Source organism: Podarcis erhardii (assembly GCF_964252035.2).
Source record: "Podarcis erhardii genome assembly, chromosome: 13".
Taxonomy (NCBI): domain Eukaryota; kingdom Metazoa; phylum Chordata; class Lepidosauria; order Squamata; family Lacertidae; genus Podarcis; species Podarcis erhardii.
Window position 1 is genome coordinate 38,750,354 of NC_138502.1, and position 14,079 is coordinate 38,764,432.

The 14,079-nt window shown below is 43.9% G+C and overlaps 1 protein-coding gene across 7 annotated transcripts in view; it reads right to left on the reverse strand.

Annotated features, from left to right (window-relative positions):
- NSF (N-ethylmaleimide sensitive factor, vesicle fusing ATPase) overlaps window positions 1-10,430 on the reverse strand; it is a 100,027-nt gene extending 89,597 nt beyond the window's left edge. For all 7 annotated transcript variants that reach the window (XR_014150692.1, XM_081837801.1, XM_081837802.1 and 4 more), the window contains exon 1: window positions 10,280-10,430. Coding sequence is in view for 6 of the 7 variants with exons in the window: in XM_081837801.1 (XP_081693927.1) it covers window positions 10,280-10,291 (12 nt within the window). In the remaining variant the exon portion in view is untranslated. The remainder of the gene's footprint in view (window positions 1-10,279) is intronic.
- Between the last annotated feature and the right edge of the window lie 3,649 nt (window positions 10,431-14,079).

Below are 14,079 nucleotides of genomic sequence, written 5' to 3' on the forward strand. Positions count from 1 at the left end.
GGTTGGACTCGATGGCCCTTGTGGTCTCTTCCAACTCTATGATTCTATGATGTTATATGGTCTCAGCGGCCAATGTAAATATAGACCTTTCAGAGAAATACACCTGTCTCAAAGGCTATCTAGAAAGGCTATTTGTTGTTGGACCACAATTCTCTGCACCCCTGGTCTTTGGCCATGCTAGATGGGGCTCGCAGGAGTTGTAGTCCAACAAGCTCAGTCAGTTGAGCATGAGACTCTTAATCTCAGGGTTGTGGGTTTGACCCTCGTGGTCCATTCCAACTCGACAATTCTATGATTCTCAAATAACATCTTCCATTTTTTCTTATTTTTTTCTTTTGCTACAGTCTGTTAGCTACACAATAAATCTGATCCACTCTGATCCTCTATTCCTATGATTGTGTCATGCTCAGATATGGTCAAGATATTCCTGAGCAATTCCTGTTTCTTGATCCTGCCTCTTTTAATCTATAATGTGCTTACGTTTTAAAAAGGTTTTTACAGTGGTACCTTGGTTCTCAAATGCCTTGGTACTCAAACAACTTGGAACCCAAACACTACAAGCCCGGAAGTAAGAGTTCTGGTTTGCAAACGTTTTTCAGAAGCCGAACATGCTCCATTTTGAGTGTCACCCTTCCCTTTTGAGTGTTATGCTGAGACCTGTCTGTTTTTACTATTTATTTTGTGTTTTTGTTTTTGCGGCTTTTTTGTTTTGTTTTTGTGACTGTCTGGAACCCAGTTCAGCTACTGGTTGATTGTGTGACTGCAGTACATTGTTTATCGCTTTCATTTTATGGATCAATGGTCTTGTTAGATAGTAAAATTCATGTTAAATTGCTGTTTTAAGGGTTGTTTTAAAAGTCTGGAACGGATTAATCCGTTCTGCATTCCTTTCTATGGGAAAGCGCGCATTGGTTTTGGAACGCTTTGGTTTTGGAACAGACTTCCGAAACGGATTAAGTTTGAGAAGCAAGGTACCACTGTACTGTAGTTTTGTAAGCTATCCCGGGAATCTATTCAAATGGCAGGATATACATTCCTGTTAAATAAGTATTTGTTTTTTTCAGCCTCACGTTGCATGATGCTACAGCAGATAAAGCAAGTGGAGACAGAATAAAGAGATTACGACCACAATTGCGCTGGCAGAAGCAATTTATCCAGAAAGATTAAAAACCATAGGACTGGATGAGAAGAATAAACCCAGTATCCTGGATACAGATCATCCTTGCAGGTCTGGCTAATCAGAAAAGGCTGTATTTCAATTATGCTGATTAAAGAGTTCTGTGCTGCTTAAAATCTTCAATACTTATATACCTTTTCAGTAAGAAAGTTTACTCCTGCTAGGCTTGTTCTCTGAAACAAGTGTTGCACCTGTCACCCCCACAGGCAAATTTCTGTAGGAAACAGGTATAGATTCTGGCAACCTCAGAATTGATTCATAAAGCAGAATTGACCTCCCAAGCATTTTTTTTTTCTGGTCTAGGCTCTGTCTTTCCTAACGGCCAATTCTCCTTGGCCATCCTCACAGTGGGTATATGGTACTGAACATATGTAGAGAGGGCAAATCCTCAACTCCAGCAGCTGGGAGGAACTGTGACAGAGTTACGGCAAACCTGGGTTTTTTTCTAACGTTCAGAAAGGTTCAGTGCTCAATTCTATGAGAACAGACAAGAGGGTGTTTTCGTAGGATGAATGAGTAAGCGACAGAAGTCTAACTGATCAACTTGTGACAAGATTGTACCACTGCAGCTTGCTGGTGGAATTACCTTTCAAACGATGAAATAATCTTCCCTGCTCCAAAAAATAAACTACATAGAAAATTTCCCTACATAGAGAAAACAGGTAGGGAGACATGTTAGAATGCTTTCCCTTGGCAACCTGGTTTTCTACACAGCAGGAACTATTTTTGTATGAAAGGAGCATTCCATCATGCAAAACACCATATGTACCGTATTTTTCGCTCTATAAGATGCATCAGACCATAAGACGCACCTAGTTTTTGGAGGAGGAAAACAAGGGGGAAAATATTCTGAATCCCAGAAGCCAGAACCGCAAGAGGGATGGCTGCGCAGCGATCCCTCTTGCGGTTCTGGCTTCTGGGATAGCTGCGCAAAGCCAGAACAACAAGAGGGATCGCTGCGCAGGCATCCCTCTTGCTGTTCTGGCTTCTAGGAAAAGCCCCCAACAGCCACACTCCCTTTAAAGAGCCGCGCAGAGCGTGTGCGCAGCTCCTGGAAGGGACTGATGGGCTGACCTTCTCCCTTCTCAGAGAAAAGCCCCCAAGAGCTCTTTAAAGGGAGCGCTGAGCAGAGCCTCCCGCCTGCATTCACTCCATAAGACGCACACACATTTCCCCTTACTTTTTAGGAGGGGAAAAGTGTGTCTTATGGAGCGAAAAATATGGTACAGTGGTACCTCGGGTTAAGTACTTAAGTCGTTCCGGAGGTCTGTTCTTAACCTGAAACTGTTCTTAACCTGAAGCACCACTTTAGCTAATGGGGCCTCCCGCTGCTGCCGCACCACTGGAGCACGATTTCTGTTCTTATCCTGAATCAAAGTTCTTAACCCGAAGCACTATTTCTAGGTTAGCGGAGTATGTATCCTGAAGTGTATGTAACCTGAAACGTATGTAACCCACAGTACCACTGTAGTTTGAAGTGCAGCATTTCAGTTTAGTTTGAAGCCCAGTCTCAGCACTGAGCCTGCCTTGGTTGCCCAGGCTGGTGGCATTTCTTGGGAGAGAGATGAGGGAGTGTAGCCCTGTTCATTCTCCTTGACCTCTCCAAGACTTCTGATACCATTGGCGATAGCATCCTTCTGACATGACTCCAGGGGCTGGGAACTAAGTGCACTGTGCTACAATGACGCCACTCCTGCCCTCAAGGCCAGCCATTAGTTATGGGTGGCTACTGCTTGCCACCATGTGATGCGGGTAGCACTGTGGTCTAAAACACTGAGCCTCTTAGGCTTGCCGATCAGAAGGTCAGCGGTTCGAATCCCCACAACGGAGTGAGCTCCCGTTGCTCTGTCCCAGCTCCTGCCAACCTAGCAGTTCGAAGCACACCAGTGCAAGTAGATAAATAGGTACCACTGTGGCGGTAAGGTAAACGGTGTTTCCATGCACTCTGGATTCCGTCATGGTGTCCCGTTGCACAAGAAGCGGTTTAGTCATGCTGGCCACATGACCCAGAAACCTGTCTGTGGACAAATGCCAGTTCCCTCAGTCTGAAGCGAGATGAGCGCCGCAACCCCATAGTCGCCTTTGACTGGACTTAACTGCTCCTTTACCTTTTTACCATGTGAGTTGCCTGCTGGCATCCTACAGAGTTCCATCTTGTTACCCAAACAGGGCGCTTGGTTTGTGTTATTTTAACGGCAGCCCTCCCATAGCCCATTCCACCTGGCAATGAACTTTGAAAGCAAAAGGATTTTCAAGCAGATGGTAATATGGAATGGAAAGAGCTTTCCAGCAATGCTGAACCCCTTAGCCCCCTATCCTAGGTTTGGGAGAATTATCTGGGGGTTTTCTCCCCAAGGAATGAACATACAGGCTATTTCTATTACTGGAAATCTATCCTTTTCTGCATCCTGGGGGAAAGGGAAAACTTGAAGCATTTCCTAAAGACAACAGCTCTTCGTGTGACCATAAGGAGAAGCTTCAAGCACTGTTATTATACAGAAGAAAACCTTATGCAAGAGTTGTGTAACTTGTGTGTCACATGTTACAGTTAGATACCAGTACAACCTTCACTCTCCTCACAGTCCAAGCCTATCCATATTTACTCAGAAAACCTTTTAACGGTTCTTACTTCCAAAACATTTCTGATTAAGATAATTTATTAATGAAAACACGTTTGTGCCTCATAGGGAGATGAAAACAAGGGAAACCGTTTGTGCAGGGACAAGAAGAGAGACTTTCTAAGGCCCAGAAAACCAACATAGTGGCAAAGATGGTGCATTTCGCAGCTTGCACTGCATTTTCCAGTAGCTAGTCTGGAGGTTGCGGACTCCCATTGTCGGGGAGGGACCTCTGCATTAGAGGACCTGCTATGACCACCTGGCTACACAATTTGAGGATACCCTGTCACCCTGGAAAAAAGCAGTGGCATTGCCACTCGGAAAGAAAATGGCCCTGGACCCTTTGGTCTGGAAGAGCTACTGACCAGCTGCAAATATCCCCTTCCTAGAGATGTCATGGAGAGGGTCATGGCAGGAAATCCTGGATGACACCGATTTTCAATTTGGGTTCAGGCCCAGCCACGGAACCAACCTTGACTGAGAGCGGTGTATCGTGAGTGAAACCTTGCTCCTGCTTCTCCATCACTCTAATAGCAGGGATGTCCAACAGGTTGGTCGCGATCTACTGGTAGATCCCTGGGAGGTTTTGGTAGATTGCGGTCGATCGTTGGGTCCCTTTCCTTAGTAAAATATAATCTGGCCCCAGCCCCTCACCCCACTCTCCACTGTTGCACAATTTGCAGAACAGAAGATGGAGTTTACTCAGTGAGGCTGTTTGTTTCCCCAGCGATCCGTTGGTGAGTGGCTCTTCCCCTTTCTCCCTTGATCTTAGGTTTCAATTCTGAAAAATCGGGGCTCTCCTCCTCCCTAATAAAAGCTCACCAACTTTGACCTGAACCACAAAGAAGGGGGTAGATCACTGCCAGTTTTTAATTCTGTGAGTAGATCGCAGTCTCTTGGGAGTTGGCCACCCCTTATAGCTCTATAGCAGGGGTCAGCAGCCTTTTTCAGCCGGGGGCCGGTCCACTGTCCCTCAGACCATGTGGTGGGCTGGACTATATTGGGGGGGGGGGAATGAACAAATTCCTATGCCCCACAAATAACCCAGAGATGCATTTTAAATACCCATATTTTTCGCTCTATAAGATGTACCAGACCACAAGACGCACCTAGTTTTTGGAGGAGAAAAACAAGAAATTTCCCCCCCTGAATTTCAGAAGCAAGAACAGCAAGAGGGATCACCGCGCAGTGAAAGCAGCAATCCCTCTTGGTGTTCTGCCTTCTGGGATAGCTGTGCAGCCTGCATTCGCTCCATAAGACGCACACACATTTCCCCTTACTTTTTAGGAGGGAAAAGGTGAGTCTTATAGAGCAAAAAATACGGTAACACATTCTACTCATGTAAAAACAAACCGATTCCCGGAACGTCCGCAGGCCGGATTGAGAAGGCGATTGGGCCGCATCCGGCCCACGGGCCTTAGTTTGCCTACCCCTGCTCTATAGCTTGTAGGTGAAAGTGCTGACTTTCACCTACAAAGCCTTAATGACTCAGGACCACAATACCTTAAGGACCACCTTTTCATCTAAGGCCCTTCTTCATGTGACTCCTCCATGAGAAGGCCAGAAGGTGTCTACACAAGAACTGCCTTTTGTGGGATGGCTCTCCTCTTGTGGAATGCTCTCCCCAGCAAGGCTTGCCTGGAGCCTTCATTACGTATCTTTAGACAGCAGGCGAAAACCTTTCGCTATAACCAGGCCTTTGGCTGATTCAACACTCTATGGCCTTTTAAATATTTTTGTGGGAAGGGGGGTTATTGGTTTGGTTTTGGTTTTCAGATTTATTTTTTTATGATGTATTTTCTGTTCTCATTCTACATTTTTATGTTATGAGCCGCCCTGTGATCTTTGGATGAAGGGTGGTATACAAATTTAAATACTAATAACAATAATAAATCCAGACTATAAACAGTCACAGCTATGGCGAGTAAAATTTAGCCAGTCCTTTTCCCCATGAATGTGGCCTAAAATGACCAATGCTGCAATCTTATGCACATTTAACTTGGGAGTAAATATGCACAGTATCAAATGGTATCACAGGTAACAAACAAATCACATAGTAACAAACAAATCATATCTGATTTGGGTTTTGGTGTTCTCCTAAGCAGAGTGAACAAAACTCTTAAACACATTAAATAGGAAATGTGTTTGATTGTTTTTAGCTCAAGCTTTGAGTGGGGAATTTGTTAATTGTGAATTCCTATAAGAACAGACCTGATCTGCAACTTCTGGACTGCCTTTCACACTTCTGAAACACTATGATGCTCAAAATATGTTTAGAAATGTGTAGTTTGAGAGAACACACATTTTATGTTACTTATTTAAGTTAATATCTACACGCACGTTTTTGTGAGGACTAAAATAAAAGTTGCAGATAAAGGTAGAAAGGGGGTGGAAATAAGCCGCGAATGAACACATGAAAAAAATGAGATGAGCTAGAGACCTGCCTGTCCCTAGTTCTGGGAGCCACTGAGAAAAGTTACTCCACGGAAAACATATGAATAGTATCTAGGCTGACATTTTTCATCACTAGGATGTTGATGCCAGAAATCTGGTGATTTAAATTGCCCTGGCAATTTCAGCTAAAGGATCCCCTCCTTGCTGTAGATTGTTATATAAGAAGATAGCTATCCAACTAAGACCATCCACCTTCTACATGAGGTGTCATTTCAGCCACACACGAGGCCAAATATCAGTTGAGGATTAAATGAGGTTATAATTAAATAAATGGGATTTAGAATATTAAGAAAAGTGAATAAGATGGATTATACAGTGGTACCTCGGGTTAAGTACTTAATTCGTTCCGGAGGTCTGTTCTTAACCTGAAACTGTTCTTAACCTGAAGCACCACTTTAGCTAATGGGGCCTCCCGCTGCCGCCGCGCCGCCAGAGCACGATATCTGTTCTCATCCTGAAGCAAAGTTCTTAACCTGAAGCACTATTTCTGGGTTAGCGGAGTGTGTAACCTGAAGCGTAGGTAACCTGAAGCGTATGTAACACGAGGTACCACTGTAATTGGAAACTGTTTTAGTTTAATAATGATATTGGGAAGTTGTTACTTTCAATTACAAGGGAACTCAGAAGGGAGGGACTAGAGGAAGTCAACCAAGATGTTTAAAAGGTTGGATTTGTAAAGAATCAAGTTTGTTGTTATTGTTTATCTTTTTTTTTTCTTTTATTGATGTATTTTTCTTTTCTTTCTGTTTTTGTGTGTTATTTTGCTTTGTGGTTTTTGTTATAACTGTGGAAAATCTAATAAATTTTATTTAAAAAAAACCAAAACAAATATCAGTTGAGGGCAACAGATGCTTCTGAGAGCTCATTCACCCAAGGTGTGTGCCTGGGGTCCTACAGAAATTCCACAGAGTGATTCACATGTTTATGGTGGAGCAAGATAAACAGAGAACTCTGTGTCGACTTAGGGGACTCATAATCACAGACCTGCCTAGCCACATATGACAAGTAGAACCTCTCTCTCAGTTCAGCTGTGAGGACCCACTGACCCAGAGACAGAGACCAAAACAATACTCTAAAATGGTATTTGTGTTGCATTGGTCACTGAGCATGTATGTGCCTGAGATGCATGTCAGCGATCTCTTATGAGTGAGCAATAAATAAATTCTACCTTTCTTCCTTGCACACATCAAGATTTGTACGAAAGGAAAGAAGCTAAAAGTTGTCTGCTGAAATGTGAAGATGGGCAATGCAGAGGGTGATTTATTACAGTAATTCATTGCAGGAAAGATGGCCTATGTGTGTCTGACAAGAAGTTTACATCACTCATCCAGGCCTGCAAATATGAGAGAGTGACTGCCTATCTTCTGTTCCACTCATGGAGACCAGTCTTCCTCGTCATCTTCTAAATCCCCACCATGGTGTTCCTGTTGGTTTCACCTCTCCCCAGTCTTAGTGTGGGATACCCCAAGCAATGGCCTGGTCACAATTACAGGGATAGTGTCATGTGTGCAATCTCCATTGCTCAGTCTTGTATACTGAGAGGTCCGGAGGGTGGCAACACGAGAACAGGGCCTTCTCTACAGTGGCTCCCCATCTGTGGAATGCTCTCCCCAGGGGTGTTTGCCTGGCGCCTTCATTATACACCTTTAGGTGCCAGGCAAAAACATTCCTTTATAAACAGGCCTTTGGTTGATTTTACTTCCTACACCCTTTTAAAATGTGGTTATTTTGGGGGGGGGGTTATTGGGTTGTTGTTTTTATTTTGATTATCTATTTTGTGGTTTTATATTTTTCTTTTGTTCTGTGAAATTCAACAAATATAATAATAATAATAATAATAATAATAATAATAATAATAATACATCAGGTAGAAAGGACATAGAGAGCCTATGTTATTGTCTCCACAGAATGTGTATTCAGCATCTCCAATAATTAAGCAGAATCAACACAACTAATGGGAAGGGGTGACTTAGGAAATCTTTTCCAGTATGTACCAGTTTATATGACAAAGGGCCAGTTAAATCCTTGGTTCACTTTCTGTTGTGCCATGCCTGCTTCTTTCAACCAGAAAGCAGTAAGCATGGATGGGCTTTTAAATAGTTTTGCATTTTGCCTCCAAATTTTTTTATAGTTATCAATCAGAGTTATCACAAGCATTTTGAGACCTGACCAGTGTTACTTCCTCCTTACTCTTATTGAGAAGTGTTCCAATGGAGGGAGCTCACTACCATTTATTTTAATGATAGTTTCTGCATTTTAAGCCAAATCCTACAGGCATACGCTGCTGTTCTCACAACTCAAGTAACGGGTTTTTCATTGAACCATTACCACAAGCCAGTGGAAGAACCAAACCTGCTACAATTCTGGATGATGCCTTTTTGCGGAAAACCACTATTATGCTTTCAAAATCCCCAATCACCTGTTGTGTTACATCCTGGTTTGTTCCCCTATATATCATCCCTCCCGAAGCTTCCTTAATCTGCTACAATCTGCAGGGAGGGAGAACATTTTAAATGATCCTGAATCAACACTCCTCCTCCTATATACTAAATGGATATTCTTTGTGGCATAAGGCCGATAAGCCTTTTTGGTGTTGGGGAGTATCTGCGTAACAGAAGGTAAACAAACCTGATAAATTTATATCCATTAGCCTTTCCCCAACTGCTCCATTGCTAACCTGCCTGCACTGCACCTGTCATTCTAGAGGATGCAAAGTACTAGGCACATGTTGGGTCACTGGGAAAATAAAGCAACAGCAATCTGACATCATTGTAACCAGCAGCATCGCCACGAGTTCGGTTCATATGCAACCCGAAGACAGAGTCTTTGGCTTGCCAGCCAAGTGTGCATTGCAGTAAAGGTGTTCACCGCATAAACAGCTTGAGCCTCCCAGCTTTTCACCCACCAGACACTCTGGTTGCAGTAACAGCTTATTAACTCCAGGTCACCCAGAAGTATTTATGACACAGCAAACAATTCCGGCATTAACCCTTCAGGCTGCCCTTGTTCCTGCAATGTCCTATTTAAGGGTAACAGACCGGGGGTGAGATGGGGAGAGAAGGGCAGCCACATTTTTGCCAAGCCGCCTTCGAGGAAAGCCATTTTACATTAAGAATGCAAAAAAGCAAGCTGTTCTCCAATGTCTCAGCTACAATGCTCAGATGACTGAGAGACCCAGAGCGAAAGCGGCCGCTGCTTTTCTTCTTTTCCAGCACGCTAAACAGACCCATTTATCTTTCAGCAAGTGGACCCACCGGGGGAAAACGGAAGGAAGAAAAAGGTTGTCTGTGCGCCCCTTCGCAACAGCCTGCCGAGGTGGGCTAGCCTGAGGGGGAGGGCACCGCATCACTCAAGGATCTGTGGCGGAGGATCTGCACTCGGGTCCCCCCTAAGTGCGCACACGCCGTGAATTTGAAGAGCACACCCCAAAAGAATCCTGGGAACCGTAGCACCCAGCATCCTTAACAGGCATAGTTCCCTGGTTTAAGAATCCTGGGAACTGTAGCATCCAGCACCCTTAACAGGCGATAGTTCCCCGGTTTAAGAATCCTGGGAACTGTAGCATCCAGCACCCTTAACAGGCGATAGTTCCCCGGTTTAAGAATCCTGGGAACTGTAGCATCCAGCACCCTTAACAGGCATAGTTCCCCGGTTTAAGAATCCTGGGAACCGTAGCACCCAGCATCCTTAACAGGCATAGTTCCCCGGTTTAAGAATCCTGGGAACTGTAGATCCCAGCACCTTAACAAGTGATAATCCCCAGGTCTAAGAATCCCGGGAACCTTAGTTCCCAGCACCCTTAACAGGCTATAGTTCCCAGGGGGTGTTTTTTAAAGGGCGCGGTGTGGGATGAGCTGAAAATGTATGGCATATACGCAGCAATGTCATAGGGAGCAGGGAAGCCTCCCTAACTGGGCTGGGTGGAAGGGCGGTGGGCTGCTAAAAGAATGAATGGGAGGCAGAAGCCGCCGAGCTGACACGTCACTATCTCCCCCCCCCCCCCCCGCCCGTCATTCAGCCGTCCACTCACCCGAGCCGCCATCTTGTTCCGCCGGCGACGAAGCAGCGACTGACAGATGCGAGATGCGGAGCGCGGAAAGCAGCCGGCTGGGAGGAGGCGGAGCCACGCAGAGCGCGAGGGGTGGGGCTTGTCCTCGCCCCTCCCACTTCCGGACTCTTTTTATAACTGCCTCGTTCTCGCGTCTGCTGACCCCGCCTTCAAGAGTTAAGGGAGCCGGGAGAGGCACCCGCCCGCATACACGCACGGGAGTCCAATGCGACGCCGGCTGAGGTTGAGTTCAAAGTGCGGGAAGGAGAGATGGGAACAATCACGTACAAGGAAACAAGGAGGAGGAGGGGAAATGGCATTTCCCTGATTAATTTTAATATTTAATTGGTATTTAAGGCGACCAAAGTGTGCTAAGAGAATTGCAGGGATAAAACCCCAAGCAAAATGTCAACATCCTGTCAACATGCCATCAAAATCCCAATGAGATGGATATACAGTATCTTTATTGTCATTGTGCCATACAGAACAATGAAACTGAAAATCTACATAAAACATTCAAAACCCCCTAACAACTCTTAAACCCCATTTTAAAATACAATATACAATAATATACTATAGGATAGGGTGCTGGGATAGGCAAAGGCTAAAACTGAAGCGATCCCTCTTAAAAATATTGGGGGGACGCCCCAAAAAATCAATGCAAACAAATAAAGGGACAGAGGTATCCCATTACAGAGGTATTATTATTATTATTATTATTATTATTATTATTATTATTTTCAAAGAAAACTAGACAGATAGGGTTACAAGGAAGAAATTTCTCCAGTTTGCACAATGCATACATTAATAATAGCAATATGACTATGTATTAAATAAAAATTAATTTTAAAAAAGAGATCTGTCGCTTCGCAGAAATGTCTTAATAAATCATGACTCATCGTGTCTTGCAAGTGTATCCGGACTCTGAAGAGTAGCAGCTGGCTTATGACAAGACAAAGCCCTGCATTCCGGCACCTTGAAAACTAACCAAGGTTACTTCTACTTAGATATAAGTCCCATTCGGTTCAGTGGGACTTACTTCCAGGTAAGGGTGTGCAGTACAGAATTGCAAGCTTACTCGTGGACCTTCTCTTTCTCTGCATTACTGCCCCGCACGTGGAGGCATTCCAATCAGAACCAGAAGTGAGGGTTGAATATTTAAGCAACCCTCTTTTCCTTACCATCTCTATTGCTTTCAATCACGTCCGCAGAGAGGCAGAGATATTAAAAAGTTGAAGACGGCTATCTCATTTTCTGTATATGCTGCATCCGGGTTTAGATCGGAGAAGCCATTTTTAAATGTCTCCTGGCCGACCTTGGAATAGGGGAATCCAAGAGCTAAAGCATAGATAGCTGTGATTGTGCAAAAGAATAATTTATTTAATAATAATAATAATTGCACTTTTTAGTCACTTTTTTTTTTTTTACAAAAGGGAACCCCAAGCGACTTGCAAAAAATAGCACATACGTCACAATGAACATAAAATTAAAACAGAGTAAAATCTAAAAGATATGTTTCATTTTGCTCAAAAAACGGAATGTCGCTTCCGTTTTCCAACATTTAAAAAAATAACCTTTCTTACCACTGCATATTCCAATACAAATGCAGTTCATTATCCTCATATTAAAGGGCGGAAGAGGCTTTGGGTGATAGAATAGTCCCACAGTTTCCTCTAAATATTGCAAGGTGGGCATCAGGCTGAAGCTCCTTGCATGGTTTACAACAACCCTGATATGTAGTCCAGTTGCTGAACCTATTACAGGTTGTGGCTGAAGTTCAGATACGCTATCCCTGCCATATCAGTCTGCAGAAAGTAGCGTACAACAACCCTGCAATATAGGCCACTGTTTTTATACCAACAGTAAATTGCAGAAGGGGCCTGATGAAGAGATGGATTTATGACGGCCCTAGCCCTGCAATGCAGTCTGCTGTTAATACTGCAAATCAGAGATCGGACTTAGATTTAAATTTCCAGTAAAAAAAAAAGCTCAATACAAAACAAACCCTTAGGTTGCACACTGTCAATCTGCTTAAATTGCCTATGGAGAAGCCTAGACAAGAATTTCAAAAAGAATGGGGGAAATGCAGAGAGTGCTTTACTAAAGAGTGCCCCAAAATATAAACCTGGACTTGTTTCGATTAATTTCTATAGGAGACTTTGCAGTTTTTTAAGTCATAATTAGGAAAAATTGTAATAATCACATATAAAAGAAACAGTATACAAGAAATAAATAACGAGGCCATTTACAGGATAAAGGAAGTGTCTTATTTTTATGTTATGTTTTCTTTGTGAAAGGGGATAGGAGCTTAATTTTGATAATTAAATTGTCAATGGTGGTGGGTTTGTTTGTGTGTATGAGTTGTTGTGGACTATGTTGCAAATAAAGTAGTAATAATAATAATAATATTGCCTATGGAGAATATCCCCTGGAAATCCAATGCCTAGCTGCATGCAGACCCCTCATCCTCTGTGGATTTGCATGCAGGTGGCTTGTGCTTTTAACTGTTCAAAATCTCAATAACAAAATCACACTATAATGTTAGTTAGATGAGAGATTCCTGTCTCTACTGCTATATTTTCTCCTCTCTTTTGGGGGGCCAGGTGGGGCGGGAGGGAAAGGACACCTGTTACCCAAGCATCAGAAGAAGGGCATTCAGAAGGCGAAGCCAACAACCATTGGACTCCCACTCCCATAAGCCCTAGTATGTGTGACGGATGATCAGAACCGCTGACACGGTCAGGCTTCATCTCTGTTGTTAGCACCACAGTTTCCTCGCTCAGTTGTTACTGCCAGCTCTTTTTTTCCACTCCTATTTCCACTCCAGCCCTGTCATTCTGAATGACATCATATTCTAGTATCACTGCCTGGTCCACAAAGATAAGAAAATAATTACACAGAGAGAGGCATCTGGCTGTGTGTGTGTGTGTGTGTGTGTGATTTCCAGGTTCAGATAGGAGAATCCATTTTTAAATGTCCCCCGGGGAGGTAGGGCGAGTTGCCAATATACATCAATAAAACAATCCAGCATTTTATTTTCCTTTTTTGGCCATTTAATAACTGGTTTAGTAGATCCACAGCAAAGCAACACATTAGATTCCTGACATACATATATTTATTGACTAAATAGATTCATTCAATACACATATTTAATAGTATAATTAAAAAAATTAAAAACTTCCTGCTTGCATTGCAGATCTACCCAATTCCTCATTTGTTAGACGGCAGCTCGCATCATCTTTGACCACTGGCCATGCCGGCTGGGACAGATGGAAGCAGAGGAGTCCAACAGCACTTGGAGGGCAAACAATTCCTCCACTCTTGCCCTAGAGGACCAGGTTCAAAGTCTGGAGGCACCTTTGGGTGAGGGGGGAGGCTGATCAGATATAGGCAGGGCTGGCCCAAGACATTTTGGCACCCGAGACAAACCACAAAATGGTGTCCTCCTCCTCACCAGGGAAGCAGCTGCAGAGGTGCAGCATTCGGACCCCATGTCATGGACCATGGGTAGGCAAACTAAGGCCCGGGGCATAGCTGTCAACCTTCCCTTTTTCTGCAGGAAATTCCCTTATTCCAGCGCTGTTTCCCACTGCTTCCAGCTGTTATCCCGGATTGTTAGATATCCTGTAGATTGTCACCAGGACAGGTGAGGCTGCTGATCCCTTATTTTCAAATCTGAAAGTTGACAGCTATGGCCCGGGGGCCGGATCCGGCCCAATCACCTTCTAAATGCGGCCCGCATTCGGTCCGGGAATCAGCATGTTTTTACATGAGTAGAATGT